This window comes from Terrapene carolina, unplaced genomic scaffold (genome assembly GCF_002925995.2).
Source record: "Terrapene carolina triunguis isolate 2854851 unplaced genomic scaffold, T_m_triunguis-2.0 Scaffold211, whole genome shotgun sequence".
NCBI classification, from domain to species: domain Eukaryota; kingdom Metazoa; phylum Chordata; order Testudines; family Emydidae; genus Terrapene; species Terrapene triunguis.
The window spans coordinates 18,626,810-18,640,917 of NW_020664562.1; the positions used below are offsets into that span (position 1 = coordinate 18,626,810).

At 39.5% G+C, this 14,108-nt stretch overlaps 1 protein-coding gene across 1 annotated transcript; it reads right to left on the reverse strand.

Annotated features, from left to right (window-relative positions):
* Positions 1-409: 409 nt before the first annotated feature.
* On the reverse strand, positions 410-11,652 carry LOC113407352 (RNA 3'-terminal phosphate cyclase). The gene is made up of 11 exons (XM_026655760.1): positions 11,608-11,652; positions 11,096-11,196; positions 9,018-9,161; positions 8,398-8,521; positions 7,709-7,767; positions 5,732-5,873; positions 4,608-4,732; positions 3,425-3,483; positions 2,687-2,781; positions 1,430-1,534; positions 410-627 (listed from the first exon to the last, which is right to left on the reverse strand). The coding sequence occupies exons 1-11, from the start codon at positions 11,650-11,652 to the stop codon at positions 529-531; spliced, it is 1,098 nt and encodes a 365-aa protein (XP_026511545.1). The 3' UTR covers positions 410-528.
* Between the last annotated feature and the right edge of the window lie 2,456 nt (positions 11,653-14,108).

Genomic DNA, 14,108 nt, shown 5'->3' on the forward strand with positions numbered 1-14,108 from the left:
GCTGGAGAAATCATAAGCAAAAAATATCCAATTAAAGTACACCGAAATTGCTTTATTTTTTCCATATCAATTTCAGCAAAACGACTACAGAAACAGAATACTTTAGAGACAAAGGCTGATAGATAAACAGAAATGAACTATTTCGTAACAAATGTGTAAAGGATCCCATATGATAAACCTACATGCTTTAAGGGGAATGGTTGTGTCATTTAAGTAACTTTTAAAAGTTGTAATGGTAGTTTATCAACTCTGGTGCACTCATATCCATAAAGCTACTCATCTCTAGTTTCAGCTCTCCTGAACACTTGCATTTTATTCCATTTGCTATTTCATCAGTACTCATTTTGCTGTTAACAGCCAAAGGAAGGACAGGAAGTATTCTCAGCATACCACAAAATCATTACATCATCTCTGAATTTAAATCAAACCAATTATTTATGATAAAGTAACTCCTGTTCCCCACTGGGTAGCATGTCAACTGAAATGTAGTGCAATACATCAGAGGTATGTTTTTTCTTTAAAGAAAAACTACAAGCTTGAGTTTATCAACCCCATTCCTTGGCACTCAATAAAGTAGGTATCTTTAGTGGAATCTTCATCTTCTGATTTTGTCACAGTAAATTTAGCCTGCAATGATGAGGACAAAGTATTAAAAAACTTATAATGTAGTTAGACCAGACCCAGAATACTAGATGTCTAATAATAATATATTTAGTCAAACAGATGTACATGTGTGTATATAATTAATTCCACTGAAAATATTTTTAATTAAGGTTGTGAAAGCATCTAACCAATGCCAAGGAATTTAAAATTGAACTCTAAACACACTGTTCTTTATTTTCAGGGGTGTTTGCCAGTAATTAGTAAGAACTGTGGTGTTCTGACCACCTGTATCCAACACCAAACTAATTTCACATACACCACAAAAAAGCCATCAGAGGGTGACACTACAAAAGTATACATATCAAGGGCTCATCTACACGGAGATTTAGTGCATGGCAAACCAGGGAGTTAATGTATAGTTCTGGCTGCTAGCAGGGTCCACCCAATGACTCTGGGCACGTCTACACTGAAATGGTGCATCGGCATTGCTGTAACGCTTCAGTGAAGATGCTACCTACACTGATGGGAGGGCTTCTCCTGTCAGCGTAGGTATTCTACCTCCATGAGAGGCAGTAGCTATGTCGACTGGAGAAGGCTTCCTGTCGACACAGCGCTGTCCACACAGGACATTAGGTTGGTATAACGACAATGCTCAGGGGCTGTGGATTTTTCACACCCCTGAGCAACGTAGTTGTATCCGTGTAAGTTTGTAGTGTAGACCTGGCCTTAGTGTGCTGTAGATTCATGCTCTGGCTTGCTACACACTAAGCCTAAGCCACAGGATGAATGCCCATTGATAGTACTCTTCTCCATTCTCTGGACTCACCTTTGTTAGCTGTTCTGCAAAATGTATAGCTGTTTGAGTATGAAGTGTAATTGGTCCACTTTTCACTCTAGATACCCCATTTGCTAATGCCATGAAAATGATCAGCTTAAGAAGAAAAAAAAAATAATTAGTTTTTAAACCGTTACTACAGCTCCATAACACTGATCCATAAAAGAGTCAGAGCAGCACACAAGTGAACTGAAAGCAAGTAGGTTTGCTGTTTCAATGTATATTATACACTGGTAACAGCCATTCCCGAGTTAAGTTTATAATGGTAACGCCGCTGCAATCTTGATTCTAGCCCCCTTGCTAAAATCCACACCAAAAAAATCACATCTGACTTCAGATTGCTGGGTTACACCTGGGGCTGAACAGGACACTGGGAATGAGGTTTCTGAATGATGACACACTCAAAGAGGTATTCACCACATATGTAGTAGTTTGACTTGAATTAGAAACACCACTCTGACACGTTGATTGTTGCACCCTGGCCTGGCGCTAAATGTGGTTTAACTGGAGAAAGCTGAAGGGTTCTTCATTCCCCAGGTCTCCTGCATGGAGCCAGGTAAGCAAGATGGAGAAGAATGTTCCCTCAGTATGTTCTCCCTTGCTCTCACTTAGTCACCTCCTGAGGCACTTAGGTCTGCAAGAACAGGGCTGCCTTCCCTAGATCTGTTGTGTAGAGGGGATCTAGAGAGAGTGGATATGGGGAGGTGGGGGAAGGGAATTCCCACCCTCTTCCTCTGGATTTATTGAGGTCTGCAGGAAGAGGAAACGTCAAGTGAGTCGTAGGAGGCTAGTTGTCACCCCTCCTTGAGCCTCAGGAGCCTTTCCAGGTGTCATATGTGTTTCCCCATGGGTTTAAGTGGCTTGTTTAAACTTCCTAAAAAGTCCATTTTGGCTTATCGTGGTGGGTTGCTATTTCTATAATAATCCAGAAGTCATGCTGCGAGGTCCCCTCCATGGAGCCTTCTAACACTTAAGGGGTGGAAACCGGAAAAGGCTATTTACTAGCCCCTCCCCTATGACTTCAGGGTGACTGGATTTGGGAGACCCCTGAACACCTCCTAAAGTTATGGCTGTAGTGGCTATTTGAATGTAAATCTGTGGCTTGCTGTGGAAATGCAATTTTAACTCTGAAATTCAAGACTTTTTTTTTTTTTGCTCTCTTGATGTACATTCAATACACAGTCAAACCCGCTTGCTGTGTGCTTGCTGCCTTCACTTCATCTTAAAGTCAGTGTATGGGATTCTTACCTGGTCTTGCAGATAGTCATCCACTGCTCCCCCATGCCTAAGATTTCCAAGCAGCATCTCTGCAGCTTCAATTCCAACCCTGTCAGAATTCTTACCTAGGGAGAGAGTTCAGGAGGATTAAGAAACTCCAGAACATTTATAATTATTCGTTCACTGTAGAATGTGGAAAAAAACAGGAAACAGAAGGCAGTTAATTACACCTGTATTGCCACACTCTTGGCTCAAATGTTCACTTGTCACTCTCTGAGTACTGTGATCTATCATCCCACTAGTGCATCTGGATAAATATGGTACCTACTTCCTCAGCATTGGGAAAAGTCTAGGCCTCCTTAGACTTTGAGAAGCAGCTTTAGCCAAACAAGGTATCAATTAAATCAAATTCACTCCTACACCTTTAACATATATACTCTGCATTATATAGTACAGGACAAATCCCACATCAGATGAATTGGGGTGGAGTGTGTATGTTTTAATAATCCAGAAGTCTTCCCAAATCAGTGATCTCTAACAATCCATTAAAATAAGTGGATAAGTTCACAACTTTGTTGATTGATTCACCATGCTGTGGAAAAAACATGGATGTAAAGACAGTGTATTTTTTTAAATGAAAGTTTAAGATTCTATAAAGCAAAACTAAAATCCGTGAATGTCTGTTGCCCCTGGTTACTAACAATATGGATTTAATATCCAGTAGGAAACTAAATGCACGAAACATGATATACTTTACACGACTCTCACCTCTTTTACCAAGTGATGATCCAGCAAACAGACAACCTGTTGAAGTTTCTGCAACAATACTAAACAGAAAAATTAAGTAAATTACCAGATAGCAATTAGGCATTTATCTGCAACCACAGCACACTAGGTTATGATATCAAGATAAGAATGGTTGGTATGATCAGTACTTGAGTCCCAAATCAATTCCTGTTAAAGTCAATGGAAACATACACTTTGACTTCTAGGGCTGATCTCACTAACTGGGTGGAAAATGTCCAAGAAAAAATACACAGGTGGGGGAAGAGGTTCATTGCTCACTCAGCAGATGGTACTCCTCTGAGTGAGCACCAACTGACAACCCTGACGTAATGCTGGAAGAAGTGTCATGTCAGAAAAGCACAGTCACGTGCACAGAAAATACAGAAATTCAGCATGGAAGGTTATATATTTAACCTTTATTTATATATTAAATATATATATATTTCTTATATATTAAAAAGCTAGAGAAGCCAGATGTAATATCCTCATAGTAAAAAATTACCCACATTGCACATACTGTATATATTTAGGTATAGTTAGTGACCTAACTAGTAACTATATTATGAATGTGTTGTCTTTAAATATGTATGTTAAATGTGGCTTCAATATAGTTTTTTGTATTTCATTTCCTTTAAAAAAAGTGATCTGCAAAGGAGATAACATTTGTTCCCTTTTTTGCATCTCTGTGATAGGAAATAGGCCTGCATTTATTCCAAACAAACACACAAAATTTCTCCTGCTTTTAAATGAGAAATACCAGGTCCTGAGTACTCTGTTTTTGCTAGAGAACTCCATGAATGGCTAGAGAACTACTGAGATTATAACATTAAAAAACTAAAAATCCCTCCCTCTCTCAACTGCTCAAGCTTCAGTCAGATACTTAAAAACAAAGTTTTAGTTGGTTTTTGTTAACATGTATTTAATTCAAACTCCTGACAAATTCTTAGCACAAGATTTACACACACCAACCTCTCCTGCCAAAGATGAAATAAAAATAGAAATTTCTTGGCTTATTATAAAGTGCCCTAATTACTATTCTTAATAAAAAGGAAAGGGGTATTGCTTTTTTTGTTTACTACCTCTCTCAGTCACAGAAGGATCATTACCATATTCTCAACTATAACACAGTAAAATAAGTAAATAGGAGGCTTGTGTCTTGTCTCACATTATTCCACTTCCAGTTCCAAAGGCTTGATTATCAGGTTCTCGAACAGGCTGAATATTAACGTAAAGATCCCTGATTTCTTTTCTGATGCATCTCACTGCTGCTGATGCCATGTCTTTTGCTAGCTAGCATGGTAAAACAAAAAAGAACCAGGTACAGTAGTTAAAATAAATGTTTGATCTAACATTTTCCCTATATATTTAACCATATGAATGCATATTTGAATAATGTTATTCCAAGCTATAAGGAGACTAGCTTTTAAAATGAATGTACCTCATGTATTATTGTAAACTACTACAAACTGTAAGATGACATCTAACTTATCCTCCTTCCCCTCAATGTGCAGTTTTCCTACAAAGTTTAGGTAATATTCAGTCCTGGACCAATGACAGATTTTAAAGCTGTACATAGGAGCTTCAATACCAATAGAAATTCAGGATTTCCCCCCATTCTACAAGATAAGGATTTTATATATAGCCCTGATAAAGCTTTATAGCCCTGATAAAGCTTGAGATATCTGATCTTAAAAATCACAACATTTTATGTAGCGGAGAGCTATTTTAGGTCACAGTTACAAGCTCTTTGGGATAGAGATTCTAAATACCACAGTGTTTGGAAAGCTCATAGCACATTTTCATAGGTTCTTAAGATTTTAAGGCCAGAAAGGCCATTAGGTTCATTTAGCCTGACCTCCTGTATAATACAGGACAGAATTTCAACCAGAGATTTCTGCATCAGAGCCATCACTTCAGGTTGAGCTAAAGCCTATCTTTTAGAAAGGTATCCAATCTTGAATCTCTGCCAAGGGCTTCCGAATGGTTACAACAAGGACAATGTTCTCTCCTACCATTTTGGGTGCTACCATAATCTATATAATAATACTTTATTTTGGAATTCTCTAAATTTGTATGTGTTATAATTTTCCTCTCCTTGGAAGGTCTGTACAGTTGGATTCATTGTACTATGGTTGCCTGGGTTTACAGGTGGAGAACTACAGAAAATAATACCAATAAATGTATAGAACTACTTATAAAGATTGCATAATAGACAAATAATTGTATAATATTTATTTACACTATATAAAATTACATCCCCTTACTTCTAGGAATATTACAGGCACTCACTTTAATGGGCAAGGCTCCAGCAACAAATGCTCTTCCATGTATCTTGGTCACAGTGCCACGTTCAGTTAAGTTTATTGGGCTTAACTGTTTGACTGGTGACATTCGGACTATCACTTCACCACCACCTTGGGGGTAGTAGCCCCTATTAAAAATGGATATCAGATATGGTTAAATGGAAAGAAAAGGGGTGCATGACATTACAAATTAAGTTATTCCTATAAGCAAGAAAACTAAAAATGGATTTAGCATACTTGTTTGCTAGTACGTGTCTTATCCTTAACATGCTATTTTAGACAGCTCAAGTGGCTTAGAAATTTGTGATGTGTACCATAGAAATGAGTACAAAAAATAAAAACATAGCATTACCCTCAACATGCATAGAATGAACCTAATTAACTGCACAATCTTATTAACAGGGTAGACTGATTAAAATCAGTGATTTTAATCATTATTTAAATCAGCAAGCAGGAAACCTTGATTTAAATCATCAATTTTAATTTTCCTAAAGAAAGGATGGTTCTTATTAGTTGGTAATCATTAAAAGAAAGAAAGGATGATTCTTATTAGTTGATAATCATTAAAACATTATTTTAACATATTTGCAACTAAACATGGCCTTTATATTAAATTTGGTGCTTCTTTTTGCTAACCAGGAGGACACATTTTATTTATTTAAGCATTATACAGCTTAACTTACATTTATTCAGGTTCTTAATATTTGTATTATGTCAGAAAATGATGAATCATGCAATTCTTATTTACCAGATGAGGATTATTTTTTTTTTACTTGTGATTATTTTGTGTCAAGCTCTATTTGGATGGAAATTCAAATTAAATTAAAAATGCACAACACACCTTCATTTTTTATTCAATATAATAACTACCTTAAACATGGTGGATACATAAACTTCTGATAAACTTTTTTTCTAATAAAACGGGCTTTGCATTTAAAAGTAACTTATTTTATTAAACAAATGAAGCATTATATGTTGCTAGTGAGTTGAACTGATTGTTTCTTGTCACCATCTCCTGCAAGATTTTAGAACTAGTAGATCTCATTCTCTTACAGCTAGTTTTTTATTCACAGACTGGAAGAAGAAAATAATCTTTCCTGCTTTTTCAGCTCCCAATTGGTTTCTTAATTTTGAATGAAATAGTCATTGAACTAAACTAGCTGAATAAACTGAAGTGAAGAAAATATTCTCTCTGCCCCTGCAGAAGAGGCGCCACAGTTGTCAAAAGCTAATTTAGCACTTTAACGGACTATGATTCCAGGTGCTTAGCCAGTGCCTTCCACTAGGTCAGTGGTTTGCCTTTCTTTAAAACTTGGTAGCGAGCAAATACTACTTAATATTATGTTTTTGTATTTAATGTAAATAATCTTAATAAGATTATAATAAATTTGGGCCTTATAGGTTGTCAATTTTTTAATTTTAAATAGTTTTTAAACATAAACCTGCATTTCATTTAAATAAAATCTAATTTAAATTAAAAATCCATTTTTTGATCATCAATTTTTATCCACCCTGCTTATTAGCATAGTCCATGTCTTATTCCTCTTTTCTCACACCCTACTGTTTGTTGTTCTCATCTGTTGAGCCATGTCTAAAAACAGGCAGTAAGCTCTTTGGGGTAGAGACTATAAGCAGCTAGCATGGTAAGCACTATATAAGAAATTAAAATAATACTTTGCACTTAAATAACATTGTCATTTAATATTCTTGAAGCAATTTACAAACATTAATTAAGCCACTCAACAACCATGAGTAGATATATCTTATCCTCTTTTCATAGGTGGGTAAACTGAAGGCCTTCAGCAGGTCTGATACAACTTCCACTGAAGTCAAAAGAAAAACTCCCTTTGTCTTCAGTGGACAAAATGGGGCGGGTAAGCACTCAAACATAAAGGACTCACATTCCACTTAGAGACTGGCCCCCTGCACAAAGTATTTCAAAAGCCATGACAGTATAACTTACCTCCTTTTTATGTCACAGTCAAAGGTCAAATTGAACTTTTCAATTATTGGTTTAAAGACCTGAGGAGTAAGCATACTTTAAAAATGCAGAACTAGTTTGTGTTTAACATATCCCACCCTACCATTCAATCCACAGAGAGAAATATATATATACACTGGTCTACAGTGAAGATCTCAAAATACACTATAAAAATATTCAGTGTCATGAAGAATGAATTAGATTGGGATCTCCACATTTTATTCTGCAGACCATTTTGTAAGAGAGATTCTCTTAAGGACCTGCTCCCCTCCTTCCCTATTAATACTTAGCATTTCTAGAACAAAGGAGACTTTTAATTCAAATTATCTTTAACAACTAAAAATAAAAAGAGAAATAAACAAGTAGAGGCAGACTTCTTTGTGTTTCAAGGAATTATGTGAGGAATTTGGTGCCCTTTAAACATATAGTATGGAAATATTGCACTATTAATATATCAAACACATTATTTTTCACTTGCATATTTTAGCATTTAAATAGAAAGGAGGTTATTCTATTTCATTTCACATTTGAAACAGCAAAAAAAGAAAAAAATTGCTTTGATTACTCTACAGTTACCACTGATGATATAAAGCAGTAATAGGAACATACAGAAGTACACAAGTTACTTTTGCACCTGAAAGATTTAGCAAATCAAAGAAGCTGATCCCTACCAACACTGTGTAGTCTATCTGTGGAGCCATCTCAGCATTAGTCCCACCTTTTAAACGAAGTTCTGAAGGGGAAGCAGCAAACAGCACACACGGCATTGCTACCTGCATCAGGAGGCACACGCTCCTAAAATGGAATTGGAAAACACTCACAGGTAACGTAGGCATAATCCACTTAAACCAGTAAATATCTGTCAGAAAGTGAAGTTTCAAGAGCATTTTACATATAAATTGGAATATTTCAATCTGAAGATAATCATTAGTGAAATGACATTAGACATTCCTCTAACATACATTACCCTGCCAAAATCCTAACAAGTAACTTTTTGTCATTGATGTTTCTTTACAAGCCTAAAAATAAAGATTTTTCCCTAAGATTTTTGTTTTATCTTTGATCAGTCAAGTTTTCCACACACTCTCATTTGAGGGGGAAATTAACAAAGGTTTCTTGTTTATTTCCCTTGTACATCTACATTACTAATAGCATGAATTAAGGAGATAGTATCAGTCCTCAGCATGAATTTCCTTGTTTTTTCTCATTTTTGCCATAACCTAAAAACTGCTGAAGAACAGTTAAAACTAGTTATTACATCAGTTAATAGTAGGTATTACAACACACATACCCTGCTGTTTTGGTATCCGCTATGTGGGTTCCACCTTTGATCTTCCCAGGAGTGAAGGTTATTTCTGTTGAACCGATTTCTCCCCCATCCAGCTGCCCATCACATAAATCTCGAATCATCTCTAGTCCAGACAGATGTTGAGGCCTTCAAGTCATAATACTATATTAAGACATACATCAGACTGCCTACTCACCCACATTACATTACAGAACTATTACATATTTAGTAATAGTATAACAATTGCAAGCTTCAGCCCAAACCAAAACAGTAGAAATTCAAACTGATTCCCACAGAGTTTCATGGCTGCCCGTAAACCACAGGAACCAGAATAGCGTTCTGGAATTAGTGGGGATCCTGTTTCTCTTCCACAGGAGCAGGACAGGGTAGAGAGATGGGACTGAGGTGGGGTGCAGCAGGAATCCCCTGCAAGAACTTGTTAAAGCTTGAGCCAAAATGCAGTGGGAAAGGTGATGACCCCCCATTCCAGTCCGCTATATGGAGCCAGAGAGGAGGATTGGAATAGAATCAGGGGCAGTCACTTGACTCAAGCCATTTTAGAGTCAGGTGCACAGCAGGGTGATCAGAGCTCTCCTGCAATATCTGTCCTGATAGCTCCTGCTGTGCAGACATTCACTCTCCTATTTGTGTGGGTCTTCCGCAAAGCAAGAGGAGAGAAAAACACTGGAGAAATAAAATAGGAAAACATGGTCAACATTTTTTTTTTTTTGAAGTGTGCAAGGGTACTCAAAGGCAGGGCAAGTCAACTTCACCAAAATGATTTTGGTTCATTTTGGTGAAGCTGACTAGTTTCAAATTGACACTGTCAACTTAAATATATAAATAATGTGCGGTGTATACAACTGCTACGGGACCAGTTTCCATTCACTGTGATTCAAATTAAAATAATGTAATTAGTATAATTAGCTCTGTTGGCTTTTATATGCCATAGCCTTGTAACTGTGACATTGTGATTAGAGTAGTATGTCACAAATCAAAGACAGACAGTAGTTAATGAAGGGAGCAGAAGAGGCCTACAGACAAGAATGTCAATTACTAAATTGAGTTTGATAGGTACACACATGTGACAAATATTTTTGAAGTTTCTACAGTGGAAAGAAAGCATATAGCCTCAGACAATCTTTTAAAACCAAATATGGCCTCTCTTTGTTGTTTCAGGTTCTGTTTCTAAAATTATTGCCAAGTGTCCTAAGCAAAACCTACATGGTACTGACACCAGCCACATAAATAGTCATTAACCATCAGCTCCTTAAACAGTCTAGGTAAAAACATTCAGATCTTTGGGCCTTGGTATAGGAAGACTCACTATTTGGGGACATTGTTTATAGACATGTTTGCAGTCTCCCTTGCTAGGGATGGAATATTTTGCTGTATGTTTCAGCAAGTCATTTTACAATTTTGATCATATTTGAAATCTCATGTTGTCATATTATGTTTTTATAACAAGGTGTAACTGATGGGATCTCTTATGGGAAAGGGAATCAGGCAGCCAGACCCAAGTGGAGGGTCATGGGGACAGAAGCCCTCCTAGGTGAAACAAATTCAAATACTCTTTTGCCATGACAAACTATATAGATGATGCCAAAAGTGTATGCCAGAAGCTAATATATTTACATGAAGCACGTGAACAGGTTAGGACTTCAGAGTTTCTGGAGTTCAATCTTGGATCCTTTCCTGACACAATAGCCTTTTGCTAAAAATCTCTTACTATTGCAGTAGCACTAGTGTAGCTCCAGTGAATAGGAATACTATTATCTGGTGGCATTTTTATTATTATTGTGACCTCAAAACCTATAGGTAGGGTTAGGCAATGTGGTGGTAAAAAAATACCCATGCCCCAACTTACACTAGCATTGCCACCACTGCTACCTCTGCTGGAGTTGCATTAGTGTCACAGCAACACAGAAGGACTTTGAGCAAAGGGTCAGTGTAGACACAGCCAATGCCAGGTGTGTTGAGTGGGATGCTCTCCTGCCACCCCTCACAACTTTAGGCATAGTTTTTCCTCAACACGTTTTAATGGAAAGTCTCCCAGTTCTGGGTCATTGGGGGAAGCTTACCTAAGGCCAGGCTGGCTCCTCCCAGCTCGGATCCTCCGCACTCGCAGGGGAAGCCCCAGCAGGCAGCTCAAGGCCGTGGAGACTCGCAAGATCTGGCCACCCTGCAAGGGGGAGACAGGTGGTCAGTTGCACCACGGAGCACAGGGCAGGGACGGCTGGGCCAGGGGTCTACCTCCACCCCACTCCTCCAAGCCGGGCTAACCACCACCGGGCTTTCCCACCAGGACTAAACCCAATCCCTTCTCAACCTCCAGCCCCAGCCAGGGCCGGGAGCCAAGCCAGGATCCACCCCAGCACACACTGAATCCCCAAGGCGCAGCCCGGCTGTTTCCGGGAGCCCGCTAGGACCACCCCCCACAGCCCGGAGCCCAGCCGGCCATTCGTGCACTCTCTACCCTCCTTCTGCGGGAGCCAGGCCGAGCCAGGCTCGCCCCGGGGCCCCCGGCAGCCTAGCTCTGTGCTGTTCCAGCAGGAAGGCCGGGCCGATCCACGGGCCCGGTCCTTGTACTCACCCCTTCCATGACCCCGCCATCTATCTCCACCCTGTCCCCGTCCATGGGCAACAGGCAGCCGCGGCGCCTCCCCGGGTAAGAGCGGCCGAGACGATGGAGAGTTGGCTGGGCTCTGCAGACAGCGAGGCCCCGGCGGAACAGGCTCCGTAGGCCGGGCACAGTGCAGGGAGGGAGCTGGAGCCGGTAACACGTGGCTGGGGAGAGTCAGGACGCAGCAGCCGGGCTCTGAGCTAGCGGCGGAGACTGCAGCCAGCGCTGAAATGCCACTGGCTGCCTGGCAGCTGAGGAGTGAGCGGGGCCCCCTCCCGACTGCGGCTTCTAGGGGGCGACTTAGCTGTGAGGAGCAGCTCGGAGAGCCGATAGACCCGGCCCGACTCTCCCTCACTGTGGGGAAGGGAGCACGGTCAGGCTGGTCCGGAGAGAAGTTTGGGGGGTGAGGAAAAGTGCCTAGATCTTGGTCCCACTCCTGCCAGGCGCTGAGCACCCCCGGCTCCCTCTGAAGTCAGTGAGAACTGAGATCACTTCCCTTTGTTTACATTTCCGCTTTATCAGCATGTTTTGACTGTGCTTCCTTATTGACTATTCCATCATACTCCAAGGTGTATTCCTAGATGTGTGAAGAATGTAGAGCAGCAGAGAATAAGATCAGCCAGGCCCGAGGCCCCAAAAACTCATAATAAAGAAGCCGGGCTTCTAACAGCCTAAAACAGCTGTTTGCTATAACTGTCTGGAAGCTGGCTTATGTTTCAAGAGTATGTTTGTTTCTGCGGCAAGTGAAGTTTGCAGCAGAACTTCAATGGCCTATAAGGAGCTATTACGTGCTGGGACCACAAAGGAGGAACTTGATTTCTAAACGTACCTATGCCATTAATGAGGGTAAGAGATGTTTACAGACAACAAACTGATTGCTTTCAATATACAAAAAGAGAATGTTCAGTCCCCAGTGCTGCAAATACTTAATTGTAGGCACCTCAGGTCCCAGTGACTTCAAGGAACATTCCTATTACGACCATAGATAATCCTTTCAAAATTGGTGTGGATTAGTAATGTCCAAATATTATACAGCTGCAGAGTCTGTTTTGAATAAAACAGAGGGATCCTGTTTTATTTATTCTTCTGCATCCGAAGAAGTGAGGTTTTTACTCACGAAAGCTTATGCCCAAATCTGTTAGTCTTTAAGGTGCCACCAGACTCCTTGTTGTTTTGAATAAAATTCTCAAATTAAGGATACTAATCTAGACTGTAATTTGTATAGCTATACACAATATGGTAGAATAAATTAACCAGCCTCCTTTCATAGTTGCTTTTGCCACTCATAAAGCAGGAAACAACTGTGAAAAAGTTAAGAAAACTATCAATCCAATACATGATAAGGCTATCAAAATTAACAGGAAAAAAGGGGGCATAAAATAAAGGGATATAATATTTCTTACAGATTTTGTATGGGTATAATTATGTTTGGGGTTGATTTTTTTTACTGCAATAGTTATAACAGTACAACCTCTAGTTTGAATGCAGTTATACTAGTGTAAATGTGCTTCTACTGGTTTAGTTTATTCTGCTTCCTAGGAATAAATTATGTCGTTATAAACACATTTACACCAATATAACTGCATCCACATTAGGACCACTGTGTGCAGACAAGGTCTTATTGTGTAGATACAAGGGATAATTTTGATAGTATGCATTTTCAGTTGCTGTGAAAGCTCCAAGATAGAGCCCTGCACGGATACAAAAATTGTATCTGCATCTGATCCGTGATCCGCAAAATAATCCATGGATATCTGCAGATTTGCAGGGCTTTAGAAATAAAATTTGGATCAGCATCTGTCCATGATCTTCACATATCTGCAGATATTTGCTTTGTATCTGCGGATTTGCAGGGCTCTCCTCTGAGAAAATTAAATTAAATTAAAATAAATGAATAATAATCTCAGAGAGTAAAGAGTTAAAAAAACTAAAAAAACGAGAAATACCAACTTTATTTGATGATCACTCGCTCTTTAATGTTTATTATGAAATTTAAAACGGAAATTCCCTTTTATAGTCATATTTCAATCTGATATTTTTGTACCTATTAGGTAACCTCTAAAATCCCTATAACTGAAAGATCAAAGAAAAACCGTCATCCTCCCCGGTCCCCCACATTTGTTGACTTTGTGCGTTGACGGCATCCTTTGCGGTGCTTCAATCAATGCAAACATCACTGATGAAGGCTGAGTGCTGTAGTAGTCAGTTTCATCCCGCAGCCGCTGGTTTGTGTGTCTTTCCTGCAGGGGAGTGGGAAAGACAATCATTTCCAATACCCAGGGAAAGCCGGCCACCTTTGGTGGTGGTATAAGTATGGGCGTGGGGACTCTACATAGGTGAACTTAAGGCGCTGTGAATTCACGTGGGTGAGACGGGCCCGTTTGAAGCTGCCACGATTCCTTGCTTCGCCCCGTGCTGTGCGGGACGAGTCTCCCCGAAGTCCCTTCCCCAGCAGTTTCGCCCGCTCGCCC